This window comes from Odocoileus virginianus, chromosome 5 (genome assembly GCF_023699985.2).
Source record: "Odocoileus virginianus isolate 20LAN1187 ecotype Illinois chromosome 5, Ovbor_1.2, whole genome shotgun sequence".
Taxonomy (NCBI): Eukaryota; Metazoa; Chordata; class Mammalia; order Artiodactyla; family Cervidae; genus Odocoileus; species Odocoileus virginianus.
The window spans coordinates 12,129,765-12,150,957 of record NC_069678.1 but is presented as its reverse complement, the minus strand read 5'-3'; the positions used below and the strand labels follow the sequence as shown (position 1 = coordinate 12,150,957).

The 21,193-nt window shown below is 36.7% G+C and overlaps 1 protein-coding gene across 7 annotated transcripts in view; it reads left to right on the top strand.

Moving 5' to 3' along the window:
• The window catches only part of ASH1L (ASH1 like histone lysine methyltransferase), a 199,189-nt gene that overhangs the window by 72,842 nt on the left and 105,154 nt on the right, over positions 1-21,193 (top strand). For all 7 annotated transcript variants that reach the window (XM_020912393.2, XM_020912391.2, XM_020912394.2 and 4 more), the window contains one exon: positions 10,792-10,893. In XM_020912393.2, the coding sequence (XP_020768052.2) occupies positions 10,792-10,893 (102 nt within the window). The remainder of the gene's footprint in view (positions 1-10,791; positions 10,894-21,193) is intronic.

Here is a 21,193-nt window from a genome sequence, read left to right as displayed (position 1 = left end):
GAAACGACAGGTTAGTTTGTTGAATGTGTCAAGTATATCACCCTCATGGACAATAAAGTCACACGAGAAGCCATTTATTGGGGTTAGAGTGGAAACGATGGATCCACATCTGGCTTCAGGGACCTTAGGGACTGAGATAGGAGGGAAATGTAACATATGCAGAAATATCTGCTTAATGAATAAGAAGCTGTCTTACTTCCTTCCTTAAAAAAAATAAAAACATATTAAGACCTCTGTGAAGAGTGAAAAAGCTGTCTTAAAACTCAACATTCAGAAAACTAAGATCATGTCATCTGGTCCCATCACTTCATGGCAAATAGATGGGGAAACAACGGAAACAGTGAGAAACTTTATTATATTTTTGGCTTCTCAAATCACTGCATATGGTGACTGCAGCCATGAAATTAAAAACACTTGCTACTTGGAAGAAAAGCTATGACCAACCTAGACAGCATATTAAAAAGCAGAGACATTACTTTGCCAACAGAGGTCCATCTAGTCAATGCTGTGGTTTTTCCAGTGGTCATGTGTGGATGTAAGAGTTGGACAGTCTCTCACAATCTGATCAATTCTGTGTCGCCAACTGGGTTTCCTCTAATTTGGATCAATTCTGATACTAATCACCTTGAGTTAGAGAAGACCCTACAAGTTAAGAGCAAAGATTTTTTTTGAAGACTGCCCCCACTTAAGATGCCAGCTGCAAGTTTCAGTGTTACCAATCCACCCACACTTCTGCCCTATCTGCCACAAGTTTAGGTCTTACCACAACCCTTCATTTAAAAAAAAAAAAAAACCCACCTGAAATGAGTTATTTTATTTTTGGCTACACTGGGTCTTCATTACTGCACGTGGGCTTTCTCTAGTTGCTGTGATTGGGGGCTACTCTCCAGTTGCAGTATGCAGACTTCTCATTGCAGTGGCTTCTCTTATTGCAGCTCCCAGGCTCTGGAGTGCTTAGGCTTCAGTGGTCGTGGCGCAGGGACTTAGCTGCTCCATAGCATGTGGGGTCTGCCTGGATGTGGAATCAAACCTATGTCCCCTGCATTGGCAGACAGGTTCTTAACCACTGGACCACTAGGAAAGTCCTAAGGCCTCAGTTTTGATAATTTGGTGGAATGGCTCACAGGACTCACTGAAACCACTGAAATTACAATTGCAGTTTTATTATAAAGGATACAGATCCGGAATTGAAGAGATGAATAGAGCAATAGCTGGTGTGGAGAAGGGGACACACAGAGTTCCCATACCCTCTCTCTGGAACATGGGTGTGTCATCCTCCCAGTAGATCACTATGTTTGCCAACCAAGAAACTTCACAAGGCCTATGGGTTCAGAATTTTGATTGGGGTTTCATTATATAGGCATGATTGATTAAATCATTGACCATATGTTTACATTCAGTCTCTAATCCACCTCCATCCTCTGCAGGTTGGGTTTACCCAGAGTTTCAACTGCCTAATCTTGTGGTTGGTCTCTAATGAGCAGCCTCCATCCTGAAGGAAGCTTAGGGTTCACCTTAAGTCACCTCTTAGACATAGCAAAGACACTACTATCAGGAAATTCCAAGATTTTTTTTTGAAATTTTGTGCCAGGAATCAGAGACAGAGATCCTGTGTATTCTTCATTCTATCACAAGTCTAATTTAAATTCTTTTGTTAATTGATCTGTACCTTGGAATCTCTCTTCTTCACAGTTACTCTTTAGTTAAGTGGGTAAAAATGTGTCTTGATTTACCAACAGGGTTTTTTTTTTCCTCAGGAGGTTAAAGAATGAATAGGAAATAATAGGGAAATGTGGGCATATAAAATTCTTACAGCTTTGACAGACATGAAATTCTTAACAGACATGAAAATTGGCTTACCTGTTCATAGAAAACCAGCTGAGAAAAAGATTTTTAGTTAAGGAAAATAATAAAGAAAAAATGCTAAATCGTGGCGTATCTTCTAATTTGTTCACTGAAAGTCAGAATTTGTTTTATTTAGGCAGAGCTTAAGAACTTGGTTTTTTAGTCTTAACTATTATGATAGCTGTCCGTTCAGCAGTTATTTTGTGTTTGTTGTTTGCCAGATACGGAGAATACAAACAAAAGGAATAAGATATAATTTCTGCCTTCAGAGAATTTATAGTTCATTGGAGTATATGAACATGTATACAAATAGTAATTGATAACTCTAAAATTGAGGTACTCACAGCATATTTTAGGGAGCAGAGAAGAGAAGTACTCACTTAAAAGGAGCCAAGAAGATATTTTGAGTTTATTGTTTAAAGAATAAAGGGTAAAGACTATTTTTTATAGAGAAGTAAGCTTTGGAGGATTTTGGAGACGTGATTCTGTACTTAAGTAACTGAAAATAGTCTGATATGAGACCAGGAAATGTGTTTGGAAAGACAGATGGGGAACAGATCATAGAGCCTCTTGTTTATGTAGGATACCAAAGAGTTTGGAGTTTACCTTATAGGCAGTGGGAAATTAAGGGTTTTAGAGTAGAATGATTTGCTAAGATCATATGGATAGCACTTTGATAGACGGATTAGAGAAAGATCAGGTAGACCAGTTTGAATATTGTCTCAGTGAAATATTATGGGGGCCTGAACTAAGGTAGTGATAGAGAAAACAACATTCAGAAGAAATAGATTTTATAATTTTGTATGTTTATTATTGACTTGACTGGATCTTTGTTGCTGCATGTGGGCTTTCTCTAGTGGCGAGTGAGAGCTACTCTCTGGTTGTGGTATGCTGGCTTCTTGTTGAGGAGCGTGGACTCCAGAGCACAGGCTCTGTAGTTGTGCTGCATGAACGTAGTTGCCCTCAACATATGGAATCCTCCCCAACCAGGGATCAAATCCATGTCCCCTGCATTGGCAGGTGAATTTCCAACCACTGGACCACCAGGAAAGTCCAGAAATAGATTTTTTTAAGTTGTAAAGAAAAGAAAGAGTGAAGATTTTAGAATGTCTCTAAGATACCTCTCACAGCTTTAAACATTGTAGCAATCTTGATTGGTTTATTATTTACTCTTTCCTTATAATTTTGTATTCTGTGAAGGAAATAACTGCATCTTCTCGATCTGTAGTTGTCTCTGTCAAATAGTTTTCCTTCTTAAAGTATAAAAAGAGCATAACTAAACTGCATGTAATCTTAAATTGATCTTCTTGGTCATCAGTTTGATAATTTTTCCATACATAACTTGGAGATAGATTCATTATACATAAATTGCTTTCCTGTTAAAATGTCTAAAAACTATTTACGACGTATTCCGAAATGGTCAGTTAGCTTTGGGACATTGTTATCCTGAAACAGCTGTCCAGTGCCCAAAGCTGGAACATTTTAAGTAACAAAATAATGACATTATGCAATTATAACCTAAGGAATAAGGTAAATGTTCATGAGTCGTGCTGATAAAAATGATTAAGTAAATAAATAGAAAGTGAAAGTGAATTTGCTCAGTCGTGTCCAACTCTTTGGGACCCCAGGGACTGTAATCCAACCGGGCTCCTCTGTCCATGGGGATTTTCCAAACAAGAATACTGGAGTGGGTCATCATTACAGAAGTATTCCAAATAATGTATGTAGACTGTTCCCCTCAAGAAGGTGAAAATTAATTCCTGAATATGGACTGAACTTAGTGGCTTAATTCCCAAGAACAGATTATGGAAAGGGAAAAGTAGTAACTTTACAGTGAAGACCAATAGCAGATAGACAGCACTTTAAACCGAGTGAAAGTATAATTTCACCAGTGATAAGTCATGATGGTAACATGTATCCTCTGATATAATGTGATAGAAGGGAACTTCATTTCTGTGTTACTTTGTGCAAAAACCCTTAATCTCAGTGTAAACATACGAAAACATCAAAGAAACAGGAGCAGGAGTGGAAATATTCCACTCCTGTACAAAATACTTGGCCAGTACTCCTCAAGAGTATCAAAGACCTGGAAAAACAAGGAAAGATTGAGGCAGCCGTCACAGATCAGAGAAAATTAAGGAGACTTGATAACTAAATACAGTGATAGCCAGATTAAAATCTGGAACATGAGAAGAACATGAGTGGAAAAATCATGCCAATGTCAATTTCATAGTTTTGACAAATATACCATAGTTAAGTAAAACATTAACATTAAGGAGAGTTGAGTGTAAAAGACATAGGATAACTGACTTTGTAACTTTTCTGTAAGCTTAAATTTATTCCAAAACAATGTTTAGTTTCTTTTTTTTTTAAGTACTGATTTTCAAATGAAACCAATCTCTAACTGATTAAGGAAAAAATAAAAAATATTCTTTACTGTTTGTGTTGAGTAGATTTATCATAAGGATTAGTTAAAATAAAACAGGCATATTTGATCATTTATGTTGAATAAATCAGATCAGGGCACAGGCAGAAATGATAGATACACAGTCTGGAACAAGGCACTTAACCTTTCTCTCCTTGTTTTCATAGTAGGGAATCAAACTGATTTAATCACTTCAGCAGTTTTGAACTAAACAAATCTCAGAAAGCTTTGAAAAGAAAATAGTTATTTTATAAATGATAGCTTATTTTTTAATTTTTATACTGTTCTATTAATACACTTATATAGTAACAGTCTAAAATCAGCTTGATGCAAATAAACTTGTAGTAAAATTATACTCTTAAATGTGGCCAGGTTTCTGGTTTCACCCAGTTGTTGATAACTAATTCTCTTTATTTAAGTATCTTTGTTAGGTAGACATGAAATAGGACTGGTGAGGAAGAGTTTCTGACTGGAGTGTCAGACACTATTAGTGCTTTTCAGCATTTTCACTTCATAGCTAACTGCATGTGCTAGAACCTGCAGTCTATTCAGTTCAGTTCATTCGCTCAGTCGTGTCCGACTCTGCGACCCCATGAACTGCAGCACGCCAGGCCTCCCTGTCCATCACCAACTCCCGGAGTTTACCCAAACTCATGTCCATTGAGTCTGTGACGCCATCTAACCATCTCATCCTCTGTCATCCCCTTCTCCTCCTGCCTTCAATCCTTCCCAACATCAGGGTCTTTTCAAATCTTTTTGTTTGGAAAAAGTTTATTTACTATAGTAGTAGAAACATAATGGTTGAAGCACGGTGTATTGAGTCTTATTTTCTTTTTAACTGAATGTGAGCATTGATCAGAATTTTCTGATTTCTTACACTTTCTCTAGGGTGATATATAAGATATACTTGTAAGTGAAGTGTGAACATGTGGCGATGAAATCAGAAAATTTATTGTGGTGATTAGTACAGTTCTGGGAATTTCCAGAGGAATTCCATTTCAGTGAATTATCTGATTTGGACACTGAGAAATAACCTAATTGGAAGGAGAAAAACACGGACTTTTTAGCATAAAAATCGCCAGCACAGACTCTGAATCATTGTTGTACTGCATTTAATTGATGAGTCAGATGAAATGTATTGCTTTCAGTAAATAAATTTCCCACAATTGGAAACAGCTGTTTTTATTGTGGAACCAGTTCTTATCTCAGCATTCAGCTCATTCAGAAGAAGCTTCCGGGATTCTTATGGTCTTTGAACCATACTGAAGGATTCAGAACTTGAATCTGGAAACAAGAAGACTTGATCAGAGGTTTCCACATGGTTGATATTTTATGTTCATATTCTTCTTCTATGGTGTCCATTTTAGTTATAACCAGTTTTGATTCAGTCACCATTTAACGAACATTACCAATAGTCTTGACTTACAAATAATAAAAGAAGAGGAATTTCTTAAAATTAGAATTTTGGGACATGCTTTAGTTTTGGTGGGAAGGAGCAATTTAAATTTTAGAAATTACTTTTTAATGTGTTATTTTAAAATAAACTTATAGTTATCTATGAACTGATTACTGCACAGTGTCCAAGTGTAGCATGGTTAATCTATTTTTTCATAGTTTACCCAAGGATACGTATAGCATTAGAAACCTGAAACAGTTTGCTTATTCAAACCATTCCCTAGTTACTTGGGATTTTAGTGTTGAACTCTCAACAGAGTATAACCAATACTCATACTAGGTTGTTGTTAAAGTTTTAATAGTAGATTTAGACTAAAGAAATGCCTGTTTTATCCAACCAGCTGTCAGTTTCATTCACTATGTTCTTTTGCTAGCTTACATTTGGAAGTTCCTTGTTTTTTAGCCTAGGACACTCAAGGCTTCAGTGAAGTAATTACGTTGAATCTTTTTTCCAGTGTTTTGTGATACCTTCCACCTCTCCTGCACACTGTAATCAGTAGGAATTTTTTCTATTTATGCAGATATCTTTGCCTGTATGACTCTATCCTCACACTCAGGCATCTGTAAATGTAGCTGTTTCTTTTTTATCTTAGATTTGTTTCAGTTTCTCCTCTGTAGACATCAGTCAAGATCTCTTGTGACCAGTCAACTTGAGAACAGCTTCTTGGTTTCCACACGTTTTTGTGTATAATATAAAGATTACCAGATTCTTAACCCCTTTTAAATGTAGGTATGTTCTTTTTTGCTTTCTTAAGTTTCGACATTCTTATCCATGGTTTCATCTTATGACTTTGCTATAAAAGTACCATCTCTTCTCCTTTTTTGTCTAATTTGGCGCAGATGTTTCCCCCAAACCCGTCTTTGTCTTTAAAAGTTCATCCAATAATGGTCAAATAAAAACCCAGAGATTCCATAGTCAAAACCACTTGCAAGGCTCCCTCACATTTCCAAGTTTTTTTTTTAACTTCTTAATTTCCTTATTATTATCCCAATTAATAGTATTGTCTCTCTCCAGTTTCCTTCCTTAGTAGTAGTCCACCTTCTTTTTTACATGAATGTGTCAACTGAAGGAAAAGAATATACTTGTAGTTTTCACCTTACATTTATGTTAAATTCCAGTTTTATTTACATACTACTTCTGTGATTTATCTTTAATTTCTCTTTCCTTCATTTATATGTATAGAATTCCTAAATATATTTCTGAAGCTGTTATCTGAGTGATGAGATGCTTAGTAGGGTTTCTACCAAATAGTGAATTGAGGAATTCCTATTAATATTCTCTGCTTGCTTCTGAAGTAATGAGAAATGAGAACTCATTTCCGTGAGAATTCTCCGATATTTAGAATTATATGTCTTCTCCGTGTGTATTCTTTGAGGAAGTATCAGATTTTCATGAATTGGAATACAAACAGACCTCCTGTCTTGTGAGGAGAGGAGAGTCTTCACTTATCCCTCCTGGCAGATCTAAAATGACCGCTGATGCTACGGCCATACCACCCTGAATGTGCCCAATATCGTCTCATCATGAAATGACCCCTGATGACTCATGAACAAATATTCGTCACAGGATGGAGATGATAACAGAGCAGTAACTCCCTTTAGGAATCAGCCATGATTTAGAAGAACCAAAAAGCCGAACAATAGAAGCAGAAAACTACTTTCTCCACGGGTACAGAGCTGAACAGAGAACCAAACACTTTCTGGTTCTGATTCATCCTTTGAACACATCTTATTTTATTGATAGAATCCCAAACCTGGAGGAGCTATGATGAAGAGTCAGTGAATTAGGAGATACACTTCAGAGGAGCTTTTTCCAACCTTACGATTACTCACCAGCCCTGGAGTTACCTATCTTAATAGTAATTCTTAATTAGAGGTACTTATTTTACGAGTACTTCTTTATGTTGAAGATAGATGCTTGATATTCTCCAATAGTTCTGGTTCCTAATTGGATGTAAGGCTCTGTCCCTCTTTAATTTTAATGTTGAGTGGTTGTCTATGCATATCAGTGACATTATTAAGTGTTCAGAGTCTAAAAGTTTTATGATAAACCTAAGGAGCCAATTAGTATAACATCGGTCAAAGCCTTCTGAACTTTTTACATTATCTCATTTTGGAACTCAGAACAACCATGTCAGTTAAGAATGCTTTATTAAATGCACATTCCAGTGTGTTTACTTGCCTAGATCTTGTTTTTTCAATTCATAGCAGTGCCAGGAGTCAAACTAAGGATACTGTGCTCCATAGTTCATGTACTTAGCACTGCTACAACTCAACTCTACATTGCATTCTGAAACATAAATATGTTGATCTCCTGAAATGAGCATACTCATTCTCTGGGCATTGTCTTGTTCTCCCCTATCCACCCAATTGCATAATGGCGCTTATAAAACTGTGTTTCTGGTAGTATTAGAGAACATGTTTTATGATTTCTGTTATTAGGCCAGTTTTAACATGTTTTTGAAAGTCTTTAACAGGTTGTTATTTAGCTCTTTCAAATAAGTGTATATCATCATTTTCTAGTCTTAAACTTGATTGCTTTACATCGTTAGTTAATTTTTTTTCCCTCAGGTATCCACACCCTCCTCTTCTTACTCCTCCTGTAAGCAATGTTTTTAAGTGAAATGAAGGTCTAGATCAGCTGATTATCAAGCCCTAGAGATCTGTATCTTCAGGGATACAACTTTATTCCCCCTTAAATATGAAAAATTATGAAGAACAGCTCTACTCTATATGAACAGGGAATATTTAGACTTTTTAACATGAAAATTGAGGATCTTCCTGTATGAAGTTTTATTCCAGTTTCCTATTATATCCTAAGAATAGGCTGCTGGCCTCCATTACTTTCAGGAAATGAAAAATGGCTCCGAAGCTAAGTGAGCTAAGCCATCTCTCTCTCAATTGTTTCAGTTTCTCAGGAATTGCTGTACAAAGCTGCCAATAACGGTCTCCGGGGATCTGACCCCCATTCCACCTCCCACTGCCTCCTCTGCAGCTCCAGATGCCACCAAAAGAAGGAGCTTTGAAGAAAGTGCCTGTACCCTCTTTTACCCTGAGGTGGGTGAGGCCAGGCAGGGTGATTCTCAGGATATCCTGATGATCAAAGGTATAGTTGAAGCCTTCATCAAGACTTTCTTGAAGATGACCAAGAAATTTGGGAAACGTTGCCAAATAGCCTAGAAACTGAAGACGGAGCTCAAGAATGGATGGCTCAAATGCCACCTGAAGTGTAATACATGATAACATACAAGACCCTAAATAAGCTCCTTGAGGGCAGAAACTATTACACTGTTTTTACTATCTCTCCCTTGCCCACCTCTACAATGTCTAGGATAGTGCCAAACATATAAACTATACTGAATAAATGTAAGTTTGTAACTGAGAGAGAAGACTTTATAGAAAGTGCTCTCCAATCCCTTCTTTCCCTAGTGCTTAATCTAAGATTGTTTGCCCATTCATCAGGAGAATAATGATAAAGAGAGTTCAGTGATGTCTCAAGCTTCTTGGCCACTGTTGTCTTCTGTCTTGGCTTTGTGTCTGAGTAGGAAATATTTATCTGTCCTGTTCAGTATAGGAATTTTTCAGTATTAATGCTTAAATTTATGTCTTTGCTGATGCTTGGGCTTTTACTTTTTAGATATTTTATTGTAATAGTTTAGCTCTTTAATGGAAATCTTACTTGAACTACACTCTAGGGGGATTTATTGTATTGTTGTTTTTTAAAAATCCCTTTGTGTCTGCTTTTAAGAATCAACAATAAACAGTCTTGTTTCTTAATTATAGCTGAACAGTAGTCATCACTGTGTTTCCAAAGTGGGATATTCTATCATAAGATCAATTTCCCGCAAATGTAACTTGTTACTCTTGAATGGCAACACATAATCTTATATCTCACCAGAGCAATGCTAAAAAATCCTGCTTGAAAGAATATTTATAGTGATGTGATTTAAGACGCTGAGTGATTAAAACAGAGTTCATGGTTTACTATTTTTCTTCCAGAAACAGAAATATTAGAAACTTAGCTCCATTGAGTTCTTCTATCCCCACGTTGTCCTGTTTGTCATTTAGTCATTTCAATAAGGAGTTAACTCTGATTTAGAAACAGATCTTTAAAAAAATCTCATCTTCAGATATTTAATTTCTTGTACATTTTGAGCCTCCAGTTATGTGTAAGACTTTGTTTTTTCAAGTTAAAAGTGAACATTTCAGACTGCTACTAGTTTTTTGACAAACAGTTGGTCATTATGTATTCTCAGCAGGTGGCTTTTTTAGGGTATAAGAAGTCCAGTATCAGAACCAAGTATATTTTATTCAGGAAAATAATCTTTCCTGAATGACATACTTTCTCTTGAGTAAGAGTTTTGTAAATTATGCTGCATTTATTTGAAGTTTTTGATAAGAGTATGAGACTTTTTTTTTTTAAAGGAAATGGAGTTTCTTTATCTTCATGAACTTATGTGTATAACCAAGGAACCTTAAGTGTAAGTGATAAAAGAGGTTTAGTCTGTTGCATAGATAATCACAAATTCCTTCTGAATGATCTCTGAGGATTATATGGCATGTGTGGATTTGCGGTTCAGCTCTTTTAATTTTCATCTCTGATTCCATTAAGTAAAATGCTCAGGTTGGACCTGCTTTTCTCGCATCAGTTGTTCTTAATTAATTGCATTGTAGTTTTGTCATTTTATATGATGAATTTGAGCCAATAATCAGGAACAGAGTTGACCAGATTATTGCTAGTGATTTTTATCGATAAATATCTTAATAATATGTTTGATAGTGGTAATACATAAAAACTAAATCATATATTTTTTCATCCTTCCACTATAACTAGTTTTTCCTCTGTTAATGTAAATTATGTATATGAAACCTGTGAAATTCTGTGTGCAACATCCAGTGTGATTTCTCCTTCGAGTAATGTACTCTTACTGTTAACTTGAAAGTCATATTATTGCAGAGAATTGCAGTGGCAACAGCTAAAATATTACAGTTCTAACACAGAACGGTTTCACATTATTTCTGGACTTGGATTTTCCTATGATATCTATCTTTTCCTGTCTCTCCAGGTTCCCAGCCAGCCTCGGATAAGTCTTCCCAGCGACCATCAGAGAGCACAAACTGTAGCCCTACACGAAAGAGGTCTTCATCTGAGAGTACTTCTTCAACAGGTAAGTGCTATTGTTTTAATAGACTCTTAAGATAATTTCCCAACTGTTACTTGTGAACAGACTTGCAAAAAAAAAAAAAATACACACATATACACATACACACACACACATATATATATACACACACACATATATTTTGGCCTTGCCTTGCTATGTAGCTTAAGAGAACTCAGTTTCCTGACCAGGGATTGAACCTCTAGCCAAATCCTAACTGCTAGACCACCAGGGCAATGGCACCCCACTCCAGTGCTCTTGCCTGGAAAATCTCATGGACGGAGGAGCCTGGTAGGCTGCAGTCCATGGGATCGCTAAGAGTCAGACACGACTGAGCGACTTCACTTCCACTTTTCACTTTCATGCGTTGGAGAAGGAAATGGCAACCCACTCCAGTGTTCTTGCCTGGAGAATCCCAGGGATGGGGGAGCCTGGTGGACTGCCATCTATGGGGTCACACAGAGTTGGACATGACTGAAACGACTTAGCAGCAGATCACCAGGGAACTCCCTTACAATAGATTTACACTATAGACTACAATTTAAATTGGCTTGCAGTATTATACTATAGAAGAAACAAGTAAATGGTCCTGCAATACGAGAATAATGATGTATATTGAAAAATAGGGCTTCTATGGTGGCTCAGATGGTGAAGAATCCGCCTGCAATGCAGGAGACCTGTGTTTGATCCCTTGGTTGGGAAGATCCCTTTGAGAAGGGAATGGCTACCCAGTCCAGTATTCTTGTCTGAAGAATCCCATGGGAGCCTGTCTGGCTAGTCCATGGGAACACAAAGAGTCAGATAAAGCTGAGCGACTAAGCACCCACACATTGAAACAATAAAACAGTAGTCCTCTTTTATGACCAATTAAGCATACTCCATGAGGTATAGTGATTTTATTTTTTTCTTCTAGTTTTATTGAGATATAATATACACTGTATAAGGTGTTCAACCTAATGATTTTACTTACTTGTATCATGAAAGAGTCACCACAATAAGTTTAGTGAACATCCATCATCTCATACAGATACAAAATAAGAGACATTTTTTTCCTTGTGATGATAACTTAGGATTTACTCTCTTAACAACTTTAATATATAACATACAGCAGTGCTAATTTTACTTATGTTGTATATTGCATCCTTAGTATTTAATTTATCTTATAACTGAAAGTTTGTAGAGATATAGTGATTTTGATGTAGTTTAGAAGGGATAATTCAAAATGAATAGTTACAAAGATAGGCATACACAAAAATAGAGATTTTGAAAGTTGAATTGAGATAATGGGCTCTGTAATATAACAGGGACTGTAGATTGGAGCTATCTAATAAAGACTTAGATATATATGAAGTTGTTTAGTAAAGTGATGGTTTCCAGTAGCATTCACACATCTTTGAGATTTGTAAAACAATTTGAGGTTGTAAGAAGAACCTCTGTGAATTTTATTTCAAATCAACCGTTAAAAGTTGTCATTTATGTATTTTAATATATATAACCTCTTCATGGGGCTTCACTAGTGGCTCAGACTGTGAAGAATCTCCCTGTAATATGGGAGACCCGAGTTCAGTCCCTGGGTTAGGAAGATTCCCCTGGAGAAGGGCATGGCAACCCACTCCATTATTCTTGACTGGAGAATTCCACAGACAGAGGAGCCTGGCAGGCTATAGTCTGTGGGATCTCAAAGAGTCGGACATGGCTGAGCAACTAACATTACACTAACCTCTTCATACAGTATAACATATCTCCATACTTTATACAGTATACAGATTGTGCTCTCAGTTTTCTTCTTACTGATAGTATGTGTGTTTACCAAAAAAAAAGTAGAGAATGATATATGTTTTCTACCTTTTTAGAGGATTGGAGAGTAGGAAATCGTGGAGTTTTTTAAAATTAATTTTTAAGTCGGAGGATAACGGCCTTACTATGTTGTGTTAGTTTCTGCTGTACAATGGCATGCATCAGCTGTAAGTATACATATATCCCCCCTCTGTTGAGCTTCTCTCCTACCCATCCCCCGCGGCCCCCCCCCGCCTTAGGCCATCTGGAGCACCGTGCTGGGCTCCCTGTGCCATGCAGCACCTCCCAGTTTCACACATGATGGTGTGTGTACGTCAGTGCTGCTCTCTCAGTCTGCCCTGCTCTCTGCCACCCACTCTATCCAAAGGTCTGTTCTCTACATTTGCATCTCTATTAGTAGGGAATCAGTTTTAATTTATCAGTATTATCAGGCAAAATGGGGAATGATAGTCTCATTCCCAGCAGTGGGGGTAATATATGTAAAGGGGAGAGCAGTAAGTTTAAAAAATTAAGGAGCCAGTGTGGTTGGAGTAAAGACAGCAACTGAATGTGAAGCTGGAAAGGTATGTGAGGACCAGTCATGTAGAGTCTTATTGATAACACTTAGAAGCCTTTGAAAGTTTTAGCAAGGAAGTGACATATTGTTTCTTAGCTTTCTGTCCACGTGGTTTTGCTTAGCAGATCATTTAATGATGTATGATTGTGATGCATGGTCGTGTCCGACTCTTTACGACCCTATGGACTGTAGCCCGCCAGGCTTTTCTGTCCATGGGACTCTCCAGGGAGGAATACTGGAGTGGGTTGCTATTTCCTTCTCCAGGCATCTTCCCAACCCAGGGATTGAACCTGCATCTCTTCTGTCTCCTGCACTGGAGGGCGGGTTCTTTACCACTAGCACCAACATCAGAAAATTTCATTTCTTCATCAGCATAAGGCCTCACTGTCAAATTGTATCAATATGGTATTTAATTTTTATTTGATGGTTATCTTCACCATATTTGAAGTTTCTATTAGTACCATAGTGCCAAAGATACAGTGGAGTTGAATTAGCAATGATGGTTTTGTCTCTCATAGTACTTTGTGGTTTATACTACTTTGGGGAGACTTTTAAACTCTTTCACAATGAGTGACTACTTTTGATGGTATCAGCCTAGACCAGAGTTCAGCAAACCACAGCCTATGGACTAAATGTTGTCCAAGGCCTCTTTATTGTGCAGTCTTCAAGCTAAGAATTGATTTTACATTTTTAAAGGGTTTTTTTTTGTTTTCTTAAAGGGAAAGAAAAAAGTGTAATATGTGTGAGAAATTGTATGTGTCCTCAAAAGTCTAAAATATTTACTATCTTTTTAAAGAAGAGGTTTGCCAACTCCCAAAGAAAAAAATGAGTTAGATTTCAGTAAGAGACACACCTATGAAGAAAATCACCAAAATGTTTTATTTTAGTAAATAATACTTATTTAGGGTTACTATATGTACAGAGCACTGGGGATACAAGCATTAATAAAATAAGGTTCCTGCCCTCAAGGATTCAGACATATTCACCAATTAAAAAGTATTAACTTTTATAACAGGCCAGTATACAAACTGTTACGACACATAGAGGTACTCAACTACTAACCACTGACGTACTGAAATTGTGACCTGTATGCTACTATAATTTAAGTAGACAGTTGGGACAAGGACATGAAGTTGTGAAAGTAATAATGGATTTTATTAGATATGATGTATTTTCTTATTTGACAGAATTGAGATATTTTTATAGATGCAGTTGGGAGCTATCAAAGGATTTTGAACAAGGAAGATGAAAAGTATTTGATGTATTGTATCAACCAGAATAAGCTAGCTTTTGCAGTGCTAAAAAAAAAAAAATCCCAAAATTTCAGTGACTTAAAACAACAGACATTTTTTGTTCATGCTATATGACCATGATGGTTCTGCTCCATGTCATCTCTATTATCGAGCCTGATGGAGCAGCTTCTATCTATCTGGAGTGTTACTTGCCTTATGAAAGAGAGTGAAGGACCATACTAATGCACTAACTAGCTTTTAAAGGTTCTGTTCAGAGGTAATATACGTTAATTCTCATATTTCAGTGCCAAAGCAAGTGACATGGTTAAGTCTTATGTCAAAGAAGTATGGAAAGTATAATCCTACCAAGGGAGGAGCAAGCAGATATTTATGAATAATAATATGATGTGCCACCTGTGCATTTTAGAAAAATGCATAACGTTACAGTATGGAGAATGGACTGTTGCATGAGAAATGTGTAGAGACAGTAGATAATGGCTTTTGGTTTGGATATATTAAACTGTCTTTGGGTTATTGAGATAGAAATGTTAGCCATTTGGAAGGTGTGGTTTATAGTTTATGATGCCTGTGGTATAGGTACGGATCTAGCAGTGTGTATATAAACTTAAATCTGTCAGTGAATGAGGTTGCCCAGAGAGAAAGTGTAATTTGAAAAGATGACAGAGTTGGGGATTTAAGATATGTTAGATTTGAGAAGAAAGTGGATGAAAAGATGTCAGTGAATGCCATAATATTTTAAATAGTTTTTTTAATATAAAAAATAAAGAGTACATGTCATAGAAGCCTCTTAATGTCAGGTGTCATATGGAAGTCAAGAAAGATGTAGACAGAAAGTGTGAAATGATTGTGGAAAAGATTTTTAGAAAAACAGGTATAAAGTGAGAGCAGTTTGGAAGCTTTAGGTGAGGAAAGAAGACTGTTGGAATTCAGGTTACATTGAAATAAATTAGAGCTCTTTATTTTCACCAGTGTGGTGGATTTAGATGTGCAGAGTAAGCAATCTTATTGATGCCTGAAACTAAGTAAAATGTGGGAAACATTTCTGAATACCTTGCTGAACTTTGAAATAAGTAAATAGAAAACCAGAAATGTCCAGAAAGCTTGATTCAACAAAGACAAATAGCGTTAGAGGTCTTTGACACCTACTTGAGTCCTGGTGATATTGAGCCTGCTTATTGGAACACACTCAGTTAATAAGAGACAAAGAACAAAGCCTAGGGCTCTAGCAGACAGAGGTTTCCATCAGATTTCCCTTCATGAATGTGTAACACCCTAATGGTGACTCTAGTGTAAGATCAGGTAGAAACAAATCTATCTCAGAAGCTGGATCTTTATTTCAGTTTTATCTTGGGGTGAAGCGGAAAAAAAAGAGTTCTGAACACAAGCTCACATTCACCTTCTGTGTTTCATGCAGATGTATATTGCCTGTGAGACAAAGAAAAAGATGCATAAAATTTTGTTGTAGATTAGTAGCGCCTCCAGTTGCCTTGCAGAGCCAAAGGCAAGTTTAATTTGTCTTCATCGTAAAGCTGAGTTTCTTTTTTGATTAGGGTATCCTTGATCTTGATTTACCTGGCATTCTCATTTACTCCAGCAACACAGGAATGCCAGCCTTTATCTTGCAATTGAAAGGCAGATGAATCAACCAGAACTATGTATATTCAATTTCTCCAACTTAACATTTTAAAAAGGAAGACAGCAAAATCGAAACACTTAACAATGTATCATTACAGCATTTGGCATCAATCAAAAATTAATAGACATGCCAAGAAGCAAGAAAATATGACTAAATAGAATATGGAATAATAGTGGGAACTGGCACAGAAATACTATGTGATGGAATTAACAGACAAGTACATTAAAATAGCTATCCTTGAGGATTTAAAGGAAAACATGAATATAGTGAATAGTGAAAATGGAAGCTATTTTTTAAAATCCAAGGTTAACTTCTTTATATGATAAATATCTGAAATGAAAATTTCATTGAATGGGATAACAGCAGATTAGACACTCCAGAAAAAAAAAGTCTTTGAACTTGCAACAATACTATTAAAATCTATCTAAAATGAAGTGTAGGGACTTCCCTGGTTGTCCAATAGTTAAAGAGTACACCCTCCCAACGCGAGGGACGCAGGTTGGATCCCTGGTCGGGGAACTAAGATTTCACATGCCTTGTGGCAACTAAGCCCACGCATTGCAATTAGAGAAAGCCCAAATGCCATGACAAACTCCCAGCACAGCCAAACTTTTTAAAAAAATAATAAAGTGTAAATGTGGGATGAGAAGACTGATGTAAAATGAACACAGTTTTATTAACTTGTGGTACAATATCAGGAAGGCCAACATACATAGGATCTGAGTCTTACAAGGAGGGAGTTAGGTATAAAAAAATCTGAAAAATAATCTTCCATAATTAATTAATAGCTTAATGAATGTTGTAAACCCATAGGTCCATGAAGTTCCACAAATCCTAACCAGGAAGATAGTGAAATGATGTCTTTAAAATGCTGACAGGGAAGAAGAAAAAAAAAACCTATCAATTTAAAATTCTTGAAGCAGAAAAATACTCTTCACAAATGAAGGCAAAATAAACATTATCAGAAAAACAAAGAATTTGTTGTCAGCAGATTTACAGTACTAGAAAGTTCTTCACACAGAAAAATCATGCTAGTTGGAAACATAGCTTTACCAAAGAATTGAAGCATTCCAGGAATTTTCAATAAGTAAATAGACAACACCCTTTTCTCATATTCTTTTGAAGTTCATGTGAAATTATACCAAAATATTATCATACTCTGGGCTGTAAAACTTCTTAATAAACTTTAAAAGATTGAAATCATAGTATATATTTTAAAAACACAGTGAAATTAAATTAGAATTCAGTAACATAAGGTATCTTGACATTCCCCCCCAAAAAGTGAAAATTTAGCAACACACCTCTTTTTAAAACAAAATATTTATGTATTTATGACTTTGCTGTTTCTTTGTTGCTTCATGAGCTTTTTTTGCCGCAGCTGGGGCTACTCTCGTTGCAGTGCACAGGTTTCTCATCACTTCTTGTTGTGGAGAATGGGTTCTAGGAGCACAGGCTTCAGTAGTTGCAGCTTATGAGCTTGGTATTTGTGGCACATGGCTTAGTTACTCTGTGTCGTGTGGGATCTTCCTGGACTGGGGATCAAACCCATGTCTCTTGCATTGGCAGGTGGATTATTTACCACTGAGCCACCAGGGAAGCCCAACAACACACTTCTAAATACCCCGTAAGTCAGAGAGGAAATCACAGATAAAATTTTTAAAAATTTGTTTAGATATTTTGTTTGTTTGACTGTGGTGGGTCTTTGTTGCTGCACAAAGGCTTTCTCTGGTTTTAGTGAGCAGGGACTGCTCTTCATTGTGCTGCACGGGCTTCTTGTGGTGCCTTCTCTTGTTGTAGAGCACAGGCTGCAGGTGGGTAAGTTTCAGTAGTTCGACTCGTAGACTTAATTACCCCTCGCCATGTGGAATCTTTCCAGACCAGGGATTGAACCTGTGTGTCCTGCATTCAGAGGCAGATTCTTATCCACTCTACCATCAGGGAAGTCCAGAAATATCTTTTAAATTGAATAAAAATGATAATACATAAAAATTTATGGGGTATAGCTAAGTCTGTCTTCTTAGCTTTAACAGCATAGAAAATTTACTGAAAGCTTATACTGGTTTACTGAAAAAATTCTTTTTTAATTTTTTTTTTATTGAAGGATAATTGCTTTACAGAATTTTGTTGTTTTCTGTCAAACCTCAACATGAATCAGCCATACGTATACATATATCCCCTCCCTTTTGAACCTCCCTCCCATCTCCACATGCTGGCCTGTGAGGAGAGAGAGGCTGTAGTGATGGCTCCACCCCCTACACATGATTCAGCAGTATCGCCTTGCTTCCATGGCTGCCGGGCTTTCCTCCACAGGCATTTCCCACCACAGTCTCCTCCCTCACATCCCCTCAATCCACCTCTCCGCAGTCAACAGCAACCCTCGTCTGGGATTGCTCCGCAATCCCTAAACTCCAGCTCCCAGCCGCTGCACTTTCCAGGGGACCTGCTTCCCTGTCTGGGGTATGTATGGCTGTAGAAGGACTTTCTGATTCTCATTCCACAGGTGTGAATGAGAACAGCCACAGATCAGCTGTTTCACTCCCAGCCTTAGATGTTTCTCCTCTGACTCAGACAATTGCCCTGATATGGGGGTCAGACCCCTGTTTCAGTTCCCCCACACGCCAAGGGCACCTCCAGTCCTACTTACACTCCTGTTTATCCCCCTAGTTCCTTCCTCCTCCTGAGTTTTGCATGGTTCTATATATTTTCCTTTGGTCAGGTACTCTTATAGCTGGTGTTCTGCATGCACTTCTTTGTCTGAAGGTGTATTCCTTATCTGAAAATTTTTTTTTAAAATGTGAACTCTAGCCAAAAGGATTAAGAAAAATGAAACTGAGTTAACAGTATCAAGAATGAAAGAAAGGATATCACTGCAATTGCTGCATACCACAGGAGGATAATAAGGGAGCATAATGAACAGTGTTTTGCCAATAAATTTGATAAAAAGAGAACAACCATTTACAAACTCAGGAACAAATAGCCTAAATAGCCTTATATCTATTTAATAAATTCAACCCATAGTTTAAAACCTTTCTACAATGAAAATTCAAGACCCAAATAGTTTTAATCATGAACATTCAAGGAAAAGAATACCAGTTATACAAAAACTATTCCAGAAAGTAGGAACATTTTCCCAATGTATTTTATGAGGCCACCGTTACCCTGATTCTGAAACCAAGCAACACACACATTTCCAGAAAACTATAGACCAGTATTGTTTCTATGCATGAATGCAAATGATACAAAATATTATCAAATTGAATCCAGTATGTTGAATGATTAGCATACCATGTCCACATGAGTTTATTCCAGAAATGCAAGTTTGGATTAACATTAGAAAATCGATTATGAAATTAACAGCTTACTGTTAATAAAATCACAATAGTCTAAGTTCCTAAAGAGAAAACATTTGACAAAATCTGACATCCACTTGAAAAGCACCAATTCTTTCACATATTAATCAAACTAACAAAAATTAAACACAAAGAAAAGCTATTAAAAGTAAGGAGAATTTAGCACCACCATACCAGCTGTACAACACATGTTTCTCTAGGCAGGAAACACAAGAGAAGGAAAAGGCCTACAAAAACAAACTCCAAACAATTAAGAAAATGCCAGTAGGGGCGTATATAGCAATAATTACTTTAAGAAGAAATCATAAATGATGAAAAGACAGCCGTGAGAATGGGAGAAAATATTTGCAAATGAAGCACCTGACATAGGATTAATCTTCAGAATACACAAGCAGCTCAACATCATGAAATCACCCCAATCAAAAAATGGGCAGAAGACCTAAACAGACATTTCTCCAAAGAAGACATTCAAATGTCTAATAAATACATGAAAAAAACACTCAACACCTTGCATTAGAGAAATGCAAATCAAAACTACAATGAGGTATCCCCTCAACCAGTCAGAATGGCTGGCTATCATCAAAAAATCTACAAACGATAAATGCTAGAGAGGATGTAGAGAAAAGGGAACCCTCTTGCACTGTTGGGGGAAATATAAATTGATACAGACAACATGGAGAACATTATGGAGATTTCTTACAAACTAGGAACAAAACTACCATATAACCCACTACTGGGCATATACCCTGAGACAGTCATAATTGAAAAAGACACATATGCCCACAGTGTCCATTTCAGCACTGTTTACAGTAACCAGGACATGGAAGCAACTTAGATGCCCATCAAGAAATGAATGGATAAACAAGATGTGGTACATATATACAATGAAATATTACTCAGACATAAAAAGCAATGAATTTGAGTCAGTTCTAGTGAGGGGGGGTGAACCTCGAGCCTCTTATACACAGTGAAGTCAGAGAAAAATAAATATTGTTTATTAATGCATATATTTGGAATCTAGAAAAATGGTACTGATGAATCAGCCTATTTGCAGGACAGGAATAGACACTTAGACATAAAGAACATACTTATGGACACAGAGGGGGAAGGAGAGAGTAGGACGAATTGAAAAAGAGTATCACTGAAATATATACAATACCATATGTAAAATAGATAGCTAATGGTAAGTTGCTGTATAGCGTAGGGAGCTCATCCTGGTGCTCTGTGACAGACTAGTAAGGTGGGATGTGGCAAAAGGAAGGAGGGAGTTTTAAGAGGGAGGGGACATGTGTATACCTGTGGCTGATTCATGCTGAAGTGTGGCAGAAACCAGCACAACATTGCACAGCGATTATTCTCCAATTAAAAATAAAATTTTAAAAAATGCCCACCCAAAAACCCCAATTCTTAGAAATAAAAGGCATACAGGTAAGACAGGAAGAAGAAGAAAAATCTATTTACAGATGATTTGATGCATAGGAAAATTTCTTTCTTATAAGAAATCTGTCAGAAAAAAGCTACTATACCTAGTAAATGAGTTTGAGAGGTATATAAGCTAAACATAAAATGTATTTCTGTGTACCAGCAATGAATAATTAGCAGTTGAAATGTAAGCAAAATATGGTTTACAATTGTATTAAAAGTTGCAAGTATACAAGATCTATATGATAAAAAGTATGAAGCATTATTAACAATGGTTAAAAGATTAAATAGA